At 41.6% G+C, this 23,571-nt stretch overlaps 1 protein-coding gene and 1 pseudogene across 1 annotated transcript; both read right to left on the reverse strand.

Moving 5' to 3' along the window:
- Positions 1–770: 770 nt before the first annotated feature.
- Positions 771–23,278, reverse strand: LOC123757300 (uridylate-specific endoribonuclease). The gene is made up of 6 exons (XM_045740864.2): positions 23,153–23,278; positions 13,065–13,295; positions 7,547–7,688; positions 1,865–2,064; positions 1,234–1,460; positions 771–1,083 (listed from the first exon to the last, which is right to left on the reverse strand). The coding sequence occupies exons 1-6, from the start codon at positions 23,187–23,189 to the stop codon at positions 853–855; spliced, it is 1,068 nt and encodes a 355-aa protein (XP_045596820.1). The 5' UTR covers positions 23,190–23,278; the 3' UTR covers positions 771–852.
- Positions 22,690–22,789, reverse strand: LOC123761609 (U6 spliceosomal RNA; annotated as a pseudogene).
- Positions 23,279–23,571: the final 293 nt, after the last annotated feature.

The following is a 23,571-nucleotide window of genomic DNA, read 5'->3' on the forward strand; positions in this document are numbered from 1 at the left end:
AGCGTTGAAAATAACATGTTATGCATAAAATGAATATAAACTCACACAAATGGCAACAGTATCTGTGAGTGAGAGGGTTGTATGTGGCTCAGCCCATCAGTGACTGTGCGTCTCTCATGGAGAGAGGATGTATGCTGACGCGCTCACACAATATCTCCCAGAACATGCTATTTTTGCTATTTGTACTGCAATATGACTTACCAAACGAACAAGAGAAATGCATTGACAGCTAGATGCATGCGAGCTCTCCATACGAGCTGGCCGCAATGCGTAAATCACCAGTCACGAGTGACCGCAGGTAGAGTAACTTGTCGCGCGCGCCACGCAACTCCAACTTTTACAACTAGATCTGCCTTCACAGCCTTTATTTATTATTCAATTTACACGAAACTTGCACATTATATGTAGAGTTTACGTCTCTAAAAACTCTAGTAAGGTTTCATATCTACGTAGATTTATTGATTTTATAAATAATGATACACTTCATTTTGTTGCATACTTTTTTGGGAAACTTTTAAAAATCTGTATTATTGCACTAAATACATCTGGGATAAAGAACTTACTACAAAATCTTTATTATATAGTAAGGTCATAGCGAGTGTCGTAGAAATGATTTTGGTTCACAATTGTGGGCTGTGAAAGCAATTGAACATTGTTGAAAAATATTTTTATTTTTTATTTTTTTTTTCTCCTTCTCTATTTAGGCTGAGATGCTGAAACTTGGCCTAGGTGCAGCACCTTTCACATGTATCAGGATAATAAATTATGAATACCCTACAACAACTTTAATATTTCGGGGGAGATGCCCCCTTAAAACATGTTTGAGAGAGCATCTTCTGAAAACAAGACAAGTTAAATGTCCGGGTAAGCGCTGCCGACGAGGACCTTGCCGTCGTAGGCGAGTGTCCACGTCTGGACATGGAACTGTTGGTTATCCATCTGTACTGGACAGAGAGAGTCGGGCCGCGCCAGGAAACACACCGTGTACGTCGCTAACTCCAGTTCAGGCGACGTTCCTATGAACATTGACCCGATGGTCTTGGGTTCAGAGAGCCACTCGAAGTGGTCCATTATAATCTTGGCCTGAGGAGGACAATCAGCGTTGCATGACACACGTATAAATAACATATTTCTACATTTATGATACCTATAGCTTATAATATTTCCTGACTAAAATAATGTTATAGCAAATTTACACATTACAATAACATTTTAAGAAGAAATTAGGCTCACCTTAGTACCGAGGTTAATGACCTTTGACCAGCCTTCGTAGTTAAGATTACCATCTTGTTCTTCTTTGTAGAAATTTACCCAGTTGTGGAAGCCGGAGACTTCTCCGTTCTTAAGTTCTCCAACAAACGAGTGTTCGAAACCTGAGGATCCGACGGGTCCGCCGGACCTGGTGTACAGCGTAAACCAGATCTCGTCCAGCTTGTCCCTCAAGCTGCCGGTCAGGAGGCCTGGAAAATATGAAGTATACACCTTACTGTCACGGCCCACCAGCTCCTTATTGCTTACTTCATGAAGGTATTGCTGACCGTAACGAATATTTAGGCTTAATTGCCTGAAGAGTTTGTTGTTAATAAATTAGAATTAATTTACCGATTAGAATTAATGCATAAATACTATCAATTCGGTTCTAAGTGTTTGAATAGATAGTGGGTTTAAAGCTAAGAATGTTAGCCCTCAAGAAGAACAGAAAGAAGAAACCAGATCACGAACTAACTCCTGTCTAGCAGCAAAGGAAGCAGAACGGAATTAAGCCAGTTTCTCTTGCACTGACGTAAAGTAAACAATGAGGAGCTCAGAAACGTTTATCATGAATCCAAAGGAAGCAGAATTAGAATAGAGCTCACCAACTTACTCTTATCGAGTAGGAAACTCTCTGCGATCTTCATGACCTGTGTACTCATCATGGCATCCAGGAGGGCGTCCTGCTCGGCGATCTCGGCGGCGGTCTGAACCTCGGGGGTGGTGACTTGGGGGATGTAGTTGTCCTGTACCTGCCTCAGTAGGCTAATGGTGGGGCCGTTCAGCGCAGAGGCCGGCACCGACGTGAACAGTCTGAGGTAAAATCAGTCACATTACTCTGACTGCTAAACAAGTAAATATGTACGCACATGTTTCTTAAGAGAGATTGGCAAATTTTAAGATATCCTGTAACTGTTATAACAAATATAAACATTCGTTAGACCCAAAATAAGCAACGAAATGCATTACAGAAAAAAAATTATAATGGCCCAGTAAATTTTAAACAAAAAAACTTGCTGCTAAATTAAGTACCCTAGGACACATACACACTCTATAAGCTACACTGTACTACTATAAAACCTGTACACTACTATGAGCTGACTGTATTACAATCAGTCAGTTGTGGTCTAGTGGCTAAGGTACCAGATACGCCAAGATGCATAGCGCTCCTGGCTGTCTGAATTCGAAGCCTTCTGGGGTGTGGAGTTTTCGGTTATATATATATACTAGCAGTACCCGGCCACGCGCTGCTGTGGCTCAACAACGCATGTGCGTTGTTGAGCCACAACAACCTTCCCTGTCCCCCAGTCCTTCCAACCATTCCCCACTCCACCGTCCCCTCTTCCTTCCCACCACTCCCCTATCCCTTTGTACTCCCCACCATTCTCCATTACCCCATCCCCTCGTCCCTACCATCCCAAACTCCCTCGTCCCCTCGTCCTTCCCAACCATTTCTCACTTCCGTCCCCTCGTCATCCCCACCATTCCCCAGGCCCTCGTCCGATGCCTTCCCAAATGGTCTGATGTTCCCATCAGAAAATTGGGAACATCAAGAGATCTGATGTTCCCATCACTGAAATATAAGAAAAACAGTTAAAAATGTAATGAAAATATGAAAAAAATAAAAAAAATAAACTATACTTGGAAATGAACGGTATGGTAAACAACACAGCTCAATTCCAACGCAATCCACACAAAATAATTAAATCAAAATGAAAATAAATCAAAATCTATGAATATTCAATTTATCAATGCAATCAGAAACATTGAAATGGAATTGTAACATATTTAGTATAGCATGTGGGTTGCTCCTACATGCAACAAATGGCGCTGTTTTTCCAGAAAAGCATAGTTTTACCTGTCACAGGTGTGGCATCTATACTTATACTTATGAAATGAACGGTATGGTAAACAACACAGCTCAATTCCTACACAATGTCACACAAAATAATTCAATAAAAAATTAAATAAATCGAAATCTATGAAAATAAAATTTATCAATGCAATCGGAAACATTGAAATGGAATTTGTGACATATTTAGTATAGCGTGCATGTTGCTATTATGTGCAACAGATGGCGCTGTTTTTCAAAAATGCATGTTTTTACCTGTCAGAGGGGTGGCATCTATATTGTAGGTATATAAAAAGATGCGCCTATTCGAATGCAACATTGTGTCAAAATTTCAAAGCAATCAGTGAAGAACTTTTGGAGAGTACAGCATGTGTTGCTCTTACGTCCAACAGACAGCGATGTTTAAAAAAAAAATATTTTTTTTTTCCTGTCACAGGTGAGGCATGTATATAGTAGATATATGAAAAGACGCGCCTATTCAAATGCAATGTTGTATCAAAATTTCAAAGCAATCGGTAGAGAGGTTTCGAAGATTTCCCTCACGTGAAAAACACACGAAAAACACAGTTTTTTCAGAAAAAGCATGTTTTTTTTACCGTCACAGACGTGACATCTATGTAGTATGGATATAAAAACCTGCTCGGATGCGAATGGAACGTTGTGTGAAAATTTCAAAGCAATCGGTGAAGAATTTTCGGAGATTAGCGGTTATGAACAAACATTTCCATTTATATATATATACTAGCAGTACCCGGCCACGCGCTGCTGTGGCTCGGCAACGCGTGTGCGTTGCTGAGCCACAACAATCTTCCCTGTCCCCCAGTCCTCCACACCATTCCCCCCTCACCCGTCCCCTCGTCCTCCCCACCATTCCCCACGCCACCATCCCCTCTTCCTTCCCACCATGCCCCACTCCCCTGTCCCTTTGCCCTCCCCACAATTCCCCACTCCACCATCCCCTCGTCCCCACCATCTCAAACTCCCCCATCCCCTCGTCCTTCCCCATTATTTCCCCCCTCCCTTGTCCCCTCATCCTCCTCACCCATCTCTCACTTCCGTCCCCTCGTCATCCCCACCTTTCCCCACTCCTTCGTCCTATGCCTTTCCAAATGGTCTGATGTTCCCATCAGAAAACTGGGAACATCAAGTGATCTGATGTTCCCATCACTGAAATATAAGAAAAACAGTTAAAAATGAAATGAAAATATGAAAAAATAAAAAAAATATACTATATTCATGAAATGAACGGTATGGTAAACAACACAGCTCAATTCCAACACAATTCACACAAAATAATTCAATAAAAAATATAATAAATCAAAATCTATGAAATAAAATTTATCAATGCAATTGGAAACATTGAAGTGAAATTCGTGATATATTTAGGACAGCGTGCATATTGCTATTCTGTGTAACAGATGGCGCTGTTTTTCAAAAAAACATATTTTTACCTGTCACAGGGGTGGCATCTATATAGTAGGTATATAAAACCACGCGCCTATTCGAATGCAACGTTGTGTCAAAATTTCAAAGCCATCAGTAAGTAGGTTTCGAAGATTTTCCTGACATGAAAAAAACAGTTTTTCAGAAAAAGCATGTTTTTTTTTTACCGTTACAGACGTGACATCAATATAGTATGTATATAAAAACCTGGCCGGATGCGAATGGAACGTGTGAAAATTTCAAAGCAATCGGTGAAGTACATTTGGAGATTAGCAATTTTGAACAAACGAACATTTCCTTTATATATATATATATATATATATATATATGTCGTACCTAATAGCCAGAACGCACTTCTCAGCCTACTATTCAAGGCCCGATTTGCCTAATAAGCCAAGTTTTCATGAATTAATGTTTTTTCGTCTACCTAACCTACCTAACCTAACCTAACCTAGCTTTTTTTGGCTACCTAACCTAACCTTACCTATAAATATAGGTTAGGTTAGGTTAGGTAGGGTTGGTTAGGTTCGGTCATATATCTACGTTAATTTTAACTCCAATAAAAAAAAATTGACCTCATACATAGAGAAAAGGGTTGCTTTATCATTTCATAAGAAAAAAATTATAGTAAATATATTAATTCAGGAAAACTTGGCTTATTAGGCAAATCGGGCCTTGAATAGTAGGCTGAGAAGTGAGTTCTGGCTACTAGGTACGACATATATATATATATATATATATATATATATATATATATATATATATATATATATATATATATATATACATTTCCTTTATATATATATATATATATATATATATATATATACATTTCCTTTATATATATATATATATATATATATATATATATATATATATATATATATATACATTTCCTTTATATATATATATATATATATATGCGAACAAGCCTGAATGGTCCCCAGGACTATATGCAACTGAAGAACTGTTATATATATCTATATCTATATATATATATATATATATATATATATATATATATATATATATATATATATATATATATATATATATATATATATATATATATGAATGAAAACTCACACCCCAGAAGTGACTCGAACCCATACTCCCAGAAGCAACGCAACTGGTAACTACAGGGCGCCTTAATCCGCTTGACCATCACGGCCGTCAAAAGGAAGTGATAGCCGAGGCTATTTGAGCCACTTCCCCGACGGCAACTCGGATGGTAATCTTGGGCATAGCATTTCACCAAATCACCTCATTCTTTGGGGCACACGTGAGGAACACAAATGCGAACAAGCCTGAATGGTCCCCAGGACTATATGCGAATGAAAACTCACACCCCAGAAGTGACTCGAACCCATACTCCCAGAAGCAACGCAACTGGTAACTACAGGGCGCCTTAATCCGCTTGACCATCACGGCCGTCAAAAGGAAGTGATAGCCGAGGCTATTTGAGCCACTTCCCCGACGGCAACTCGGATGGTAATCTTGGGCATAGCATTTCACCAAATCACCTCATTCTTTGGGGCACACGTGAGGAACACAAATGCGAACAAGCCTGAATGGTCCCCAGGACTATATGCGAATGAAAACTCACACCCCAGAAGTGACTCGAACCCATACGTGTGCCCCAAAGAATGAGGTGATTTGGTGAAATGCTATGCCCAAGATTACCATCCGAGTTGCCGTCGGGGAAGTGGCTCAAATAGCCTCGGCTATCACTTCCTTTTGACGGCCGTGATGGTCAAGCGGATTAAGGCGCCCTGTAGTTACCAGTTGCGTTGCTTCTGGGAGTATGGGTTCGAGTCACTTCTGGGGTGTGAGTTTTCATTCGCATATAGTCCTGGGGACCATTCAGGCTTGTTCGCATTTGTGTTCCTCACGTGTGCCCCAAAGAATGAGGTGATTTGGTGAAATGCTATGCCCAAGATTACCATCCGAGTTGCCGTCGGGGAAGTGGCTCAAATAGCCTCGGCTATCACTTCCTTTTGACGGCCGTGATGGTCAAGCGGATTAAGGCGCCCTGTAGTTACCAGTTGCGTTGCTTCTGGGAGTATGGGTTCGAGTCACTTCTGGGGTGTGAGTTTTCATTCGCATATAGTCCTGGGGACCATTCAGGCTTGTTCGCATATATATATATATATATATATATATATATATATATATGTATATATGTCGTATCTAGTAGTCAGAACGCACTTCTCGGCTTACTATGCAAGGCCCGATTTGCCTAATAGGCCGAGTGATTTTCTTTATTTTCAAAATTTTGTTTCCAATTGGTTTATTTGAAATATTGTTTTTATATTATATTAATTAAGAACATAAATAATTGACTTAGTTATGTTAGGTTAAGATAAGTTAGGTTAGGTTTGGTCATTTATCTATTTTAGTTTTAACTCAAATTAAAAGAACTTAACTCATACATAATGAAATGGATAGCTTTATCATTTCATAAGAAAAAAATTAAACAAATATTGAAATACAGGAAACTTGGCTTGTTAGGCAAAGTGAGCCTTGCATAATAGGCCGAGAACTGCGTTCTGGAGTATGGGGTGCACAATAAACTACTGCTCACAGTAGGAGTATGGGGTGCACAATAAACTACCTCTCACAGGAGGAGTATGGGGTGCACAACAAACAAGCCGCCTCCGCCGGCAACAATCAAGAAGGGAGACCAAGAGCAGTAAACGTTATAACTATATTCCAGTTTGTGAAAGGATATGGGAAACACACCTCCAAGAACTTTAAAGATAAGCGTTGGCTATAACACTCAAATTATTACAAATGCTGAGCATTGAAAATCAATGTAAAGTACTGCGTAATTTAAGTACTGTAGTAATTTGTTAAAACAGGCTCCAAGAATACTGCCTCCAGAGTAGAGGCCAGAACCATTATAAAGGTCAGTAATATATATGATAAATCAAGCCAAGAATACTCTACACTAATTATTGTGTATAGAACTTGTTGTAACAGGTTACTGTTACTACTCACGGTCCGGAGGCAAGGTCGCCCGAGGTGCCTTCTCCCTGCACGTCAATGGTCAGTTGGTCGCCCACAGCGTTCACCTCGGCAGCAAAAATGTCCTCCGTCAGCGCCCACAGCTCCTCGTCCGTCACACCTCCCCCGGATCCCCCTGCAACAGTGCCTCACTTAAAAGGAATTCCATTCACTCAGTAAGTATTAAAAGATCAGAGTTCCCTAACACTCAGTATTAGTTGACTGGTCTCCTCCCGAGTCAATTTGCCTAATTATCAAAGTTCCAGGAGCAGTGATGGCGGCATTATTTGTTTAGAAGTAACCTTATCTTTCATGAGGTCTGTATGAACTCTAAAGATATTTTAAACACCTTGGTCATTTTCCCCACCTTCCCCTGATAACTGGTTTGAGCATTTTCTGCTGCGAGAGCGGACTCTTCCCAGTTCTTTTGGGGTTATCTTGAGGTTATCTTGAGATGATTTCGGGGCTTTTTTAGTGTCCCCGCGGCCCGGTCCTCGACCAGGCCTCCACCCCCAGGAAGCAGCCCGTGACAGCTGACTAACACCCAGGTACCTATTTTACTGCTAGGTAACAGGGGCATAGGGTGAAAGAAACTCTGCCCATTGGTTATATCAATGCAATTATTACAGCATAAAGGGGTTACAAGTTACAGCAACCATTACAGTGAGAGTTACCATAGTTGTAAAATAACAGCACTACTGGATTGTCATAAATGTTACAGTGGTAGCGGCAGTGTTTGTGGCAAGTGTTACAATGGTGACTTGTTGCTAATGTTACTGTTACATTGCGGTGAGAGGGTGACCAACGCTTGTTACATTGAGGGGAGGAGGTGATCTGCACATCACATTGAGGGGAGGAGGTGATCTGCACATCACATTGAGGGGAGGAGGTGATCTGCACATCACATTGAGGGGAGGAGGTGATCTGCACATCACATTGAGGGGAGGAGGTGATCTGCACATCACATTGAGGGGAGGAGGTGATCTGCACATCACATTGAGGGGAGGAGGTGATCTGCACATCACATTGAGGGGAGGAGGTGATTCGTGGGTATTTCATTGATGGGAGGGGGTGACCAGCGTGTGATGTGATGAGAGGAAAGGGTTAATCCGCGGATACGTTTCCATCTCCAATAATTCTGGGATGTATTTGAAGTTGTTGCTGTTATTGTATGAGGTGCGACGACGACGAGGGATCGGATGCCCGATACCAGGAAACAGCGGAGAGGGATGGATCCCTACAGTCTCTTCAGGCCACGGACCCTACAGTCTCTTCAGGCCACAGTCCCTACAGTCTCTTCAGGCCACGGACCCTACAGTCTCTTCAGGCCACAGTCCCTACAGTCTCTCCAGGCCACAGTCCCTACAGTCTCTTCAGGCCACAGTCCCTACAGTCTCTTCAGGCCACGGACCCTACAGTCTCTTCAGGCCACAGTCCCTACAGTCTCTCCAGGCCACAGTCCCTACAGTCTCTTCAGGCCACAGTCCCTACAGTCTCTTCAGGCCACAGTCCCTACAGCCTCTTCAGGCCATATACCCTACAGTCTCTTCAGGCCACGGACCCTACAGTCTCTTCAGGCCACAGTCCCTACAGTCTCTTCAGGCCACGGACCCTACAGTCTCTTCAGGCCACAGACCCTACAGTCTTGTAGCGAGTAGATTATCCCAATAATATACTCGCTCCAAATGCTTTGTTAATATTCCTGTCAACCTTTGGAGATGAATGAGGTGAGGCGTTGCCCGGGCAACACGGTGAGGTGTTGCCCGAGCATATAAGCAGCAGAATAGCAAACATTAACGAGAGTTTACTTTGATGATGTGATGTGATGTGATGAGCTGTGATGGAACACTGCCAACACCCTCGCCACAGCTATGATTTTCATCGCGTCCATCTCTGCATTTTCATCTACTACGGCTTGCTGCTCCACAATCGTTACTCACTCATCTGACAGCCTCATCAATGATTACATCATGTTGGATCTACAGCTTGTCCTGCCGACTCTCTGTCGCTGCCAGGGCACTGCTTGTCCTTCGCCCACGACAGCTGCTCTGTCATCAGATTCATCTACACGTTCACTGCATTTTGATACACGGCCGACTCAAGCCCTTTGCGCAGTACAGGACTTACAGCTTGCGTTTCCGACACTTCGTCGCCTTCAGGACAATTCAGCTCTAGATGTGATTACCTCGTTGTCCTAACTACGTGCCTACATTACCTCCTAATGTCCTGGTGCCCGAGCCCATCCGCCCCGGATCTAAATGCTCCACCAGCGACCCAAGGACGCAACAATTATGCACATTCTTCTCTCCTGCTACACCGAGCTTGTCCACACACTGCCTACATCTTTTAGTACCAGACTACAATTTCCACAGTCAACAATGTAGTACTCGGCGTGTACAGTCCTAATCAACCCAAGACGCTACAGCTTCGACACAGAGCAGACAGCAGACTACGACCGCATCGAGCCGCCACGCTCTCGCTCCCCGAGTTTAGACACACAATTCTCAATCGAGCCGCCACGCTCTCCCACATAGAGCTCCACGACTTCGGCCTCACTCAGCTCTCTGCTCTGCTCCAGGCTTCGTCTCAAACTTCTGCGGCACTGCTAAATCCAGAGACACATCCGCCGACTACGCAGTTCACTTTTCGACCACAGTTACCAGCAGCACCGCCACCTACGACAACGGACGATCCTGTACGACCTCCCACCCTACAACCCCAGCTACCAGCCGCACCACAAACGACGGACGATCCTGTGCGACCTCCCACCCTACGACCCCAGTTAGATGACATCAGCGAAGAGGAGGAAGTTAACTTTGATGATTATGTAACGCGAGCAGGGCGTACAATTCACCGACCAGCTAAGTTCCTTGATCAAGTATTTTTCCTTTCATCCCCTGGGAGGGGGAGTTCTGTAGCGAGTAGATTATCCCAATAATATACTCGCTCCAAATGCTTTGTTAATATTCCTGTCAACCTTTGGAGATGAATGAGGTGAGGCGTTGCCCGGGCAACACGGTGAGGTGTTGCCCGAGCATATAAGCAGCAGAATAGCAAACATTAACGAGAGTTTACTTTCAAGTGTGGTCTAGAGCAGACACTTGCGAGATACTGTACCGACGCTCAGTGCGCTCAACTCACACCAAAGTATCACCTGTGTACTTCTGTATATTCGACCAAATATATATATAGTGTCTTAGTGTCTGTGTTTATTTGTCACCATACTTTACGTAACAATAGAACCGTTACAGTCTCTTCAGGCCACGGACCCTACAGTCTCTTCAGGCCACGGACCCTACAGTCTCTTCAGGCCACGGACCCTACAGTCTCTTCAAGCCACGGACCCTACAGTCTCTTCAGGCCACAGTCCTTACAGTCTCTTCAGGCCATAGTCCCTACAGTCTCTTCAGGCCACAGTCCCTACAGTCTCTTCAGACCACGGATCCTACAGTCTCTTCAGGCCACGGACCCTACAGTCTCTTCAGGCCACGGATCCTACAGTCTCTTCAGGCCACGGACCCTACAGTCTCTTCAGGCCACGGACCCTACAGTCTCTTCAGGCCACGGACCCTACAGTCTCTTCAGGCCAAGGACCCTGCAGTCTCTTCAGGCCACGGACCCTACAGTCTCTTCAGGCCACGGACCCTACAGTCTCTTCAGGCCACAGTCCCTACAGTCTCTTCAGGCCACAGACCCTACAGTCTCTTCAGGCCACGGACCCAACAGTCTCTTCAGGCCACAGTCCCTACAGTCTCTTCAGGCCACAGACCCTACAGTCTCTTCAGGCCACGGACCCTACGGTCTCTCCAGGCCACAGTCCCTACAGTCTCTCCAGGTCACAGTCCCTACAGTCTCTTCAGACCACAGACCCTACAGTCTCTTCAGGCCACGGACCCTACAGTCTCTTCAGGCCACAGACCCTACAGTCTCTTCAGGCCACGGACCCTACAGTCTCTTCAGGCCACGGACCCTACAGTCTCTTCAGGCCACAGTCCCTACAGTCTCTTCAGGCCACAGTCCTTACAGTCTCTTCAGGCCACAGTCTCTTCAGGCCACGGACCCTACAGTCTCTTCAGACCACAGACCCTACAGTCTCTTCAGACCACAGACCCTACAGTCTCTTCAGACCACAGACCCTACAGTCTCTTCAGACCACAGTCCCTACAGTCTCTTCAGGCCACGGACCCTACAGTCTCTTCAGGCCACGGACCCTACAGTCTCTTCAGGCCACGGACCCTACAGTCTCTTCAGGCCACGGACCCTACAGTCTCTTCAGTCCACAGACCCTACAGTCTCTTCAGACCACAGACCCTACAGTCTCTTCAGACCACAGACCCTACAGTCTCTTCAGGCCACGGACCCTACAGTCTCTTCAGGCCACGGACCCTACAGTCTCTTCAGGCCACGGACCCTACAGTCTCTTCAGGCCACGGACCCTACAGTCTCTTCAGGCCACAGTCCCTACAGTCTCTTCAGGCCACAGTCCCTACAGTCTCTTCAGTCCACGGACCCTACAGTCTCTTCAGGCCACGGTCCCTACAGTCTCTTCAGGCCATGGACCCTACAGTCTCTTCAGGCCACGGACCCTACAGTCTCTTCAGGCCACGGACCCTACAGTCTCTTCAGACCACAGTCCCTACAGTCTCTTCAGGCCACGGACCCTACAGTCTCTTCAGGCCACGGTCCCTACAGTCTCTTCAGACCCCAGTCCCTACAGTCTCTTCAGGCCACGGACCCTACAGTCTCTTCAGGCCACAGTCCCTACAGTCTCTTCAGGCCACAGTCCCTACAGTCTCTTCAGACCACAGACCCTACAGTCTCTTCAGACCACAGTCCCTACAGTCTCTTCAGGCCACGGACCCTACAGTCTCTTCAGGCCACGGACCCTACAGTCTCTTCAGGCCACTGACCCTACAGTCTCTTCAGGCCACGGACCCTACAGTCTCTTCAGATCACAGACCCTACAGTCTCTTCAGACCACAGACCCTACAGTCTCTTCAGACCACAGACCCTACAGTCTCTTCAGGCCACGGACCCTACAGTCTCTTCAGGCCACGGACCCTACAGTCTCTTCAGGCCACGGACCCTACAGTCTCTTCAGGCCACGGACCCTACAGTCTCTTCAGGCCACAGTCCCTACAGTCTCTTCAGGCCACGGACCCTACAGTCTCTTCAGGCCACAGTCCCTACAGTCTCTTCAGGCCACGGAACTTACAGTCTCTTCAGGCCACAGTCCCTACAGTCTCTTCAGGCCACGGACCCTACAGTCTCTTCAGGCCACAGTCCCTACAGTCTCTTCAGGCCACGGACCCTACAGTCTCTTCAGGCCACGGACGTGACGAGTGAAGCGGAAGGTATGGCGAAGGATGTCATCACGGACGTCTTAACTGACTCTGAATAATGTTCAATATTTACAAACAAAAAGGTCAAAGGAAACTCAGTATGGATCGTAAACTAGTAGAGCCATAGTCAACTACTCACCCAGGCTAGTAAAGGCACAATAACAACTTACCACACTGGTCATCGTAGTCGCTGCAACAGTTGCCGTGAGTGCCACAGTCAGGGTTGCACTGGCAGGGTTTAGAGTACACATAAGCTTCCCCACAGCGGTCCGCGCATGACATGCAGATGTCAGTGTAGTCGCTGCAACAGTCACCGAAGGAGGTGCAATCAGTGTTGCACTGGCAAGAATTATTTGGGTCATTTTCACCACAACGGCCACTGCATGTCTGGCCGTATGCTCCTGCAACACCAAAGGATCTAATTCAATGATGATTTTAATTCATACATTATCATGATAATTGGAACAGAATAACTTCATTGCTAATTATGGGAATAGATAAATATAAACGAAGTATTGACCATAACTCAGAGAGCTGCTGAGTTGACGGTTATAGTTGAAGGCAGCTGTTTAAGATTTTGTTATCTTGTTCGTTGTATATGATAGCTGAGATGAGACTCCTAGTCGCACAAACTGAGAGAAGTAATCACTTCAGTATCTGAGATGTTAAGAGGGATTATTTGACGGGTATTATTCTGATATCCTCATGACTGGTGTTTGTTCATGTTGCCAAAGAACAGTTCTAACAATTATACCCAGTTATTGATGCTGGTCATAATAATTCTCGATGTTGGGGACAGGAAGCCCTCAACAATATATATATATATATATATATATATATATATATATATATATATATATATATATATATATATATATATATATATATATATATATATATATATATATATATATATATATATATATATATATATATACGTATATATATATATATATATATATATATATATATATATATATATATATATTATATATATATATATATATATATATATATATATATATATATATATATATATATATATATATATATATGTCGTACCTAATAGCCAGAACGCACTTCTCAGCCTACTATTCAAGGCCCGATTTGCCTAATAAGCCAAGTTTTCCTGAGTTAATATATTTACTATAATTTTTTTCTTATGAAATGATAAAGCAACCCTTTTCTCTATGTATGAGGTCATTTTTTTTTATTGGAGTTAAAATTAACGTAGATATATGACCGAACCTAACCAACCCTACCTAACCTAACCTAACCTATATTTATAGGTAAGGTTAGGTTAGGTAGCCAAAAAAAGCTAGGTTAGGTTAGGTTAGGTAGGTTAGGTAGACGAAAAAACATTAATTCATGAAAACTTGGCTTATTAGGCAAATCGGGCCTTGAATAGTAGGCTGAGAAGTGCGTTCTGGCTATTAGGTACGACATATATATATATATATATATATATATATATGTCGTACCTAATAGCCAGAACGCACTTCTCAGCCTACTACTCAAGGCCCGATTTGCCTAATAAGCCAAGTTTTCATGAATTAATTTTTTTCGTCTACCTAACCTACCTAACCTAACCTAACCTAGCTTTTTTTGGCTACCTAACCTAACCTTACCTATAAATATAGGTTAGGTTAGGTTAGGTAGGGTTGGTTAGGTTCGGTCATATATCTACGTTAATTTTAACTCCAATAAAAAAAAATTGACCTCATACATAGAAAAAAGGGTTGCTTTATCATTTCATAAGAAAAAAATTATAGTAAATATATTAATTCAGGAAAACTTGGCTTATTAGGCAAATCGGGCCTTGAATAGTAGGCTGAGAAGTGAGTTCTGGCTACTAGGTACGACATATATATATATATATATATATATATGTCGTACCTAGTAGCCAGAACTCACTTTTTGGCCTACTATGCAAGGCCCGATTTGCCTAATAAGCCAAGTTTTCATGAATTAATATATTTTGTCTAATTTTTTTCTTATGAAATGATAAAGCTACCCATTTCATTATGTATGAGGTAAATTTTTTTTTATTGGAGTTAAAATTAACGTAGATATATGACCGAACCTAACCAACCCTACCTAACCTAACCTAACCTATCTTTATAGGTTAGGTTAGGTTAGGTAGCCGAAAAAAATAGGTTAGGTTAGGTAGGTTAGGTAGTCGAAAAACAATTAATTCATGAAAACTTGGCTTATTAGGCAAATCGGGCCTTGCATAGTAGGCTGACAAGTGCGTTCTGGCTACTAGGTACGACATATATATATATATATTAGTATATTTTGGTAGCAGTCTTTCCTGTAGACATATATTATTAAATATGACCGAAAAAGTAAGATTAATAATTCTAACACGAATTTTCTCGATCTTTCTTACGTTTCTTTTCACTGTTGATGGTAATTCAAAGATCAATTCTCCAAAATTCATTTTTATTTCTAGCCTGACGCGACACTTGAGCGCGTTTCGTAAAACTTATTACATTTTCAAAGACTTTAGTTTACAAACACATAACTGAAACTGAATAGAGCTTACACATCTTCGATTTTATATCTACATTTGGGTGAGGTGGATGAGGTGAAAACAAACTTTCAACAATGGGTATTGAATGGGTATTAAATTCAAACACAAGACAGAACACGAAACAATGGGTATTGAATGGAAGTAATTGTAGAAAGCCTATTGGTCCATATTTCTTGATGCTTCTATATTGGAGCGGAGTCTTGAAGTGGGTAGAATATAGTTGTGCATTAATTGGCTGTTGATTGCTGGTGTTGACTTCTTGATGTGTAGTGCCTCGCAGACGTCGAGCCGCCTGCTATCGCTGTATCTATCGATGATTTCTGTGTTGTTTGCTAAGATTTCTCTGGTGATGGTTTGGTTGTGGGAAGAGGCTATATGTTCCTTAATGGAGCCCTGTTGCTTGTGCATCGTTAAACGCCTGGAAAGAGATGTTGTTGTCTTGCCTATATACTGCGTTATGTGAGGCTTACAATCCCCAAGAGGGCATTTGAAGGCATAGACGACGTTGGTCTCTTTTAAAACGTTCTGCTTTGTTTCTGGAGAGTTTCTCATGAGTAGGCTGGCCGTTTTTTTTATTTTATAGTAAATTGTCAGTTGTATCTTCTGATTTTTGTCTGTAGGGATAACGTTTCTACTGACAATATCTTTCAGGACCCTTTCCTCCGTTTTATGGGCTGTGGAATAGAAGTTCCTGTAAAATAGTCTAATAGGGGGTATAGGTGTTGTGTTAGTTGTCTCGTAATTGTAATTGGGATTGTAAGCCTCAAAAAACTCAGTATATAGGCAAGACAACAACATCTCTTTCCAGGCGTTTAACGATGCATAAGCAACAGGGCTCCATTAAGGAACATATAGCCTCTTCCCACAACCAAACCATCACCAGAGAAATCTTAGCAAACAACACAGAAATCATCGATAGATACAGCGATAGCAGGTGGCTCGACGTCTGCGAGGCACTACACATCAAGAAGTCAACACCAGCAATCAACAGCCAATTAATGCACAACTATATTCTACCCACTTCAAGACTCCGCTCCAATATAGAAGCATCAAGAAATATGGACCAATAGGCTTTCTACAATTACTTCCATTCAATACCCATTGTTTAGTGTTCTGTCTTTTGTTTGAATTTAATACCCATTCAATACCCATTGTTGAAAGTTTGTTTTCACCTCATCCACCTCACCCAAATGTAGATATAAAATCGAAGATGTGTAAGCTCTATTCAGTTTCAGTTGTGTGTTTGTAAACTAAAGTCTTTGAAAATGTAATAAGTTTTACGAAACGCGCTCAAGTGTCGCGTCAGACTAGAAATAAAAATGAATTTTGGAGAATTGATCTTTGAATTACCATCAACAGTGAAAAGAAACGTAAGAAAGATCGAGAAAATTCGTGTTAGAATTATTAATCTTACTTTTTCGGTCATATTTAATAATATATATATATATATATATATATATATATATATATATATATATATATATATATATATATATATATACATATATATATATATATATATATATATATATATATATATATATATATATATATATATATATATATATATATATATATATTGTGACGATAATCTCTTTCTAGAGAGATTGAGCGAGCCTGCTCTTCCCTACCTCAAGTTACATCCAGTTAACACGTATAAGATGCTACATTCAAGATACGTCCACCGGTAGCACAAAACGTTTTGACCAGGAGGCAAGACGTACCCTAGATCCCCCCTACTCCACACACCCTCCACGCCGGCTTGTCGTCAACCAGCAAACTACTCATTCCAGCCTGCCTGCTTCTGATTGGTGACTCGCCGACCGCGCACCTGCACACTGCACCTCTGCGCCATCTACCTGAATCGACGTCGGAGCCCTGACCAGCTATCAACTTCAGAATATTCTTTGTGCTCTTAGAGTTGATATCTCTCTCTGGCATACTAAGCTCACTGGCTTGTATAGAAGGGAGGTCTCAGCCATAGCCGATATTCTCAGCATCATTTTACTATTTCACCTTTATACTATTGTGTCTCACATTGTCTTTGCATTTATCTTTGTTATTTAATTGTACTTTTAATTCCCCCGAGATTTGTCTTTATTTTCATTTATGTTTAAAGTAAATATATTAAAGTTTCATTGTTCATACTTTGTGTTTTACGTGTTCCTCCCTCTAACTTACCACAGACAACAGGCAAGCAGTCTATATTTTTGTTTAAAGTGTGACCAGGCTTTGACACCTGCCATTGGAGGACTGCCGAACATCAACACTCCAACACTTTCCCGTCACAATATATATATATATATATATATATATATATATATATATATATATATATATATATATATATATATATGTATATATATATGTATATATATATATATATATATATATATATATATATATATATGTATATATATATGTATATATATATGTATATATATATATATATATATATATATATATATATATATATATATATATATATATATATATATATATATATATATATATATATATATATTAGTATACTTTGGTAGCAGTCTTTCCTGTAGACATATATTATTAAATATGACCGAAAAAGTAAGATTAATAATTCTAACACGAATTTTCTCAATCTTTCGTACATTTCGTTTCACTGTTGGAGGTAAATCAAAAATCAATTCTCCAAAATTCATTTTTATTTCTAGTCTATTATAACTTGCTTCCATTCTGAGCTGTGGCTGAGAGCACGGTCGACATATGCGTTAACAACACTCCTCTTGTACCTGTCTGGGCAGTCGCTGTTGGCATTTAGGCACATTCCTATGTTTGTTTCCTTAGTGTAGACTGCAGTGTGGAAACCTCCGCCCTTTTCCATGACTGTTACATCTAGAAAGGGCAGCTTCCCATCCTTTTCCATCTCGTAAGTGAAACGCAGCACGGAACTCTGCTCAAATGCCTCCTTCAGCTCCTGCAGATGTCTGACATCAGGTACCTGTGTAAAAATGTCGTCAACATACCTGCAGTATATGGCCGGTTTCAAGTTCATGTCGACTAAGACTTTTTGCTCGATGGTACCCATGTAGAAGTTTGCAAACAGGACACCTAGGGGAGAACCCATGGCGACCCCATCTACTTGCTTATACATGTGCCCATCCGGGCTCAAGAAGGGTGCCTCTTTAGTACAAGCTTGGAGTAGTTTCCTCAGAATATTTTCTGGTATGTCAAGAGGAGTACAGGCTGGATCACGATACACTCTGTCGGCTATCATTCCGATTGTCTCGTCCACAGGTACGTTGGTAAACAACGATTCTACGTCCAACGAGGTTCTTATCCCTGTGGCCCGTGTGCCCCGCAGTAAGTCAACAAATTCCTTTGGAGACTTCAGGCTGAAGGCGCAAGGAACATAAGGAGTCAGCAGGCCGTTGAGTCGCTTCGCCAGTCTGTACGTGGGTGTGGGTATCTGGCTAATGATTGGCCGAAGTGGGTTTCCAGGCTTGTGCGTCTTGACATTTCCATACGCATATCCAGGTTTATATTCCCCAATGATCTTTGGCAGGTGGAGTCCGGATTTCTTGGCGTTCACAGTTTCGATCAGTTTGTTGACCTTTGCTTTTAATTCGGCTGTAGTGTCCTTCGTTACCCTTTGGAACTTAGTTTGGTCAGAGAGTATGATGTTCATTTTCGCCAGATATTCGTCTTTTTTAAGAATGACATATATTGGCGACTTGTCACCTCTCCTGACAACTATCTCCTTGTTCTCACAAAGGCTTTTAGCTGCCGCTTTAAGCTCGGGGGACAGTATGGTGCTTCTGTAGTTGCCTCGATTCTTTCCTCCTTCTGCAATAAGTTCTGCTTGTAAGGTATCTTTGGTGGTGACCTTCTTTTGTGTCTCGAGGTCGAATATGTCGTCCAACAGAATTTCCAACTCTACTTTCCGGGCCATCTCACTCGGTCTGGACATAACATGACAGTTTATGCCCAGATTTAGGAGAGTGACTTGGTCCTCAGTGAGGTTAATTCCTGCAAGGTTCAGGAAGCCATCTCTTGGTCGTGGAATTGCCATAGGTCCTCCATATAATGTATAATATTTAGAGACTAGAAATAAAAATGAATTTTGGAGAATTGATTTTTGATTTACCTCCAACAGTGAAACGAAATGTACGAAAGATTGAGAAAATTCGTGTTAGAATTATTAATCTTACTTTTTCGGTCATATTTAATAATATATATATATATATACATATATATATATATATATATATATATATATATATATATATATATATATATATATATATATATATATATATATACATATATATATGTATATATATATGCGAACAAGCCTGAATGGTCCCCAGGACATATGCAATATATGTCTATATATATATATGCAGTATATATATATGTATATATATATGTATATATATATATATATATATATATATATATATATATATATATATATATATATATATATATATATATATATATATATGAGTGAGTGTGTGTGTGCGTTGTTGAATATGACCGAACAACCCGTTCTCGCACTTTCGTATAGTCAATATTGACTTATTAAATACGTGCATAGGTGACATACTAAACATACTAGTTTACCTTAAAAAGCTTCATAGAAAACACCGACCTTACCTAACCTTCTTAGTATGTTAATTTAAGATAAGCATCTTATTGCTTCGTAATTACAATTATTACTTAACATATTATAGGTATAGGTTAAGTAATAATTGTAATTACGAAGCAATAAGATGCTTATCTTAACATACTAAGAAGGTTAGGTAAGGTCGGTGTTTTCTATGAAGCTTTTCAAGGTAAATTAGTATGTTTAGTATGTCACCTATGCACGTATTTAATAAGTCAATATTGACTATACGAAAGTTCGAGAACGGGTTGGACTGAAAGGGTAAGAGTAATATGATTTTAACACGATTTTTCTCAATATTTCTTATGGTTTTCTTCACTGTCGAGGAAAGTTGTAAAATTAGCTCTCCAAAGTTCATTTTCACAATTTATTATGGTCTGACCCCTAGGGATGCGTTTCGCAAGGCACTTCTTATATTCTCGAAGACAAATTCACAATGATTGATGATTGATAAAGATTAAGCCACCCAAGAGGTGGCACGGGCATGAATTGCCCGTAAGTGGTACATTTTTTTTTTTTCTCAGTATTCTGAGGTTGCATTTAACCATCAAGCTGTTATCGCGGGGAAGGATACTGCTTCACAGTCTTTATGAGGGTGTCCAGCTGCTGGACACCTTTGTTGACCAGGAGAGTGGCTGTGTCGATGGCTTCAGGGTGGCCACTGCATGATTCAGGAACTCTTAAAGCTCTTCTAAGGTCATTGGTTGCTTCACATTCCAGAAGATAGTGAAGTAATGGCTTTTCTGTGACAGTTTGGCAGAAGATGCACTCTCTCTGTCGGGGTTCACCAATCTCCCAGTTGCATCTGTAACCTAGACGTAGTCTATATAGCCTAACTGCTATTTCCCTGTGGATTCCTTTTGGGATATTTAACCTTTCTAATTTGGTTGCCTGAAGATACCATGTTGCAGATGGCGAACCTTCAGCTATTCTCTGGTGCAGGTCGGCTTTGTTGAGATGTGAGAGTTTTTTGGTGGTGATGTTTTTTATGTTCTCTAGGCTGGGTTGAATTGTTTTATGTATCACTGGATGACGAGTTGACAATTTAGCAATTTCATCAGCTTTTTCATTTAATGGGATTCCAATATGGGATGGGATCCAGTTTAAAGTTATGTTGAGTCCTTTGCCTTTAGCGACTGCTCCAAGATACAAAATGGTGGTAATTATTTCCACATTATCTTTCCACTGTTTTTGTCCTAGTATTTGAAGTGCAGCTTTTGAGTCTGTGTGTATGATTGCATTTTGAGTGTTTTGTGCAATCACATATGCGAATGCCTGTTGTATGGCAAACAGCTCAGTTTGGGTTGATGATACTAGTCCTCCCAGTCTCCAATATGCCTGTACGCTGGCCGTGCAAAGAGCAGCGCCAGCACTCTCATATTCTGTGTCCACCTATCCGTCTGTGAAGATGTGGGTGGCTCCTGCTACTGCTATGCTATACATTTGCTCTTCTATTATGCGCCATAGGATTGTCGGATCATAGGCAGCCTTTTTCATTGGGAGAATTTCTATTACTATTTTGAAAGTAGGCTCTTCCCACGGCGCGGAAGGAGTGTAATTTGGGTGTGGATGATCACCCGCTCTATCAAGAATCATGTTTTTTAAATGTAGTCTGTTTAGGACTTTTCCTGCTCTTGCAACCCAAGAGTTTCCATTGTTTTGGCCTAGTCCAACCACCAAGGCCTGCCGTACTGGGATTGGATCAGAAGAAATAATTATCTTACTGATAATTGTAGCTGTCCTTTGTGATATTCTTTCTTGTAGAGAGGGCAAACCCGTCTCCAGTCTAAGAGTTTCAAGCCTGGTCCACATGGGGGCTCCCAGTGCAGCTCTCATAGCATTGTTTTGGGCAACTTCAAGCTTTTTCTACTGTTGGTGTGATAGATTTGTGAGTGCAGGTGCGGCATAATCGATCACTGATCTGACTGCCTGTACATAGTATGTGCGAAGGACTTGCAGATTGGCTCCTCCAGAAAGGGAGGTAATTCACAATGCTTTTGCAAGGGCTTATATTCTCTTGGGGTGAGGTGGTACAGGATGTGATTGAGATGGACAAGTGGATGAAACATAATGGATATTAATAGGCTATTACATGCATAAACATAAGCAGCTAATGTTCTTGCTTCTACTGTCTCTGTGTTGGCTCGAGGTCTTGAAGTCGGAAGAATGTAATTATGTGTTAACTGGTTGTTAATTGATGGTCTTGACTTTGATGTGTAAGGCTTAGCTTTGTCTTGACTTTGAAGTCTTCTGTTGTCGACATAGCTATCGATTATCTCAGGTTCCTTGTTAAGATGTCTCTGGTGATGGTCTGGTTGTGTCAGGAAATTATATGCTCCTTGATGGAGCCCTGTCGCTTGTGCATTGTTAATCGCCTAGAGAGAGAGACGTTGTTGTCTTGCCTATATACTGAGATCTTTGGGCCTGACAGTCCCCAAGTGGGCATATGAAGGCACAGACGAGGTTGGTCTCTTTTAAAGCGTTTAAGAGACCAACGTCGTCTATGCCTTCGCAGCTTTCATGGTTACTTGCGGCTCTTCCAGGGTTCAAGGTCCCAGTGGCCTGTTCCCCGGCCAGGCCTCCTCCTATGGTTCTCTTAGTTAAGTAGTTCGTCAACCATACGCTCTATTTTTTTTCCTCATTCTGGCGCAGGGGCCATGCTAATCTTCTTTGTATCGTTCCAATTTTAGTATATGTACTGCCGAAACGAGTACCATACGCTCCAGCTTCACATACACAAAGAAATCACACTGAGTGAAATATATCAATGAGAAAATCTGTTGGAGCGCATAGTTGATCTACTTTACCTGCACCAGAGTGCTTCGAGTACTCTGTATGGTACGAGGTATATGTTAAACTTGAACTGGCTTTACCAGAAGGCTTCAGACTTCTTGTGGGTTGAGTGGAGTCCTAGGATGTATAACTTATTACAAGTCATGGTACAGGGGTAAAGTGCGTGGCTGGGAGTTCCTTTCTCCCCGGTTCAAGTCACCTCATTGCTCCAATGGATTTTCTCTTTGATATGTATCATGTTAGTGTGATTTCTTTGTGTAAACATGATAACATTAGCAACTCACCAAGAGCTGTCAGCAGAAGTAGGAAAGCGACCCTCATGGCGTAGACCAGAGTGTGTGTGTGTGTGTGTGAAGGAACACATCAACCAGTGGTGTATACCCAGTCCCTTATCTGACCCAAGATTACACCAGTGTGAAATTCTATTAAAAAACCTCACCATGAGTTAGTTAAATTAGCTTATTAAAGATCTCCATTTCCTTCTTGGTGCAGGAAAATTTGAGTCGAATAATAGGTTCAGATATTAAACCCAATGATCTTTAAACTAAACACTTTACATCCGTTGTGAACTAGTTACATCTAATTATAATGTCCTTATCATGCACCCCACGTCCCTACACCTATCCAGTAGGCGACGGTGGGAAGGATGCAAACATGAGCATACACTACCCACACCAGACTTGGGAGACTTGGCTAAGATTTC

The sequence above is a fragment of the Procambarus clarkii genome, chromosome 22 (genome assembly GCF_040958095.1).
Source record: "Procambarus clarkii isolate CNS0578487 chromosome 22, FALCON_Pclarkii_2.0, whole genome shotgun sequence".
Taxonomy (NCBI): Eukaryota; Metazoa; Arthropoda; class Malacostraca; order Decapoda; family Cambaridae; genus Procambarus; species Procambarus clarkii.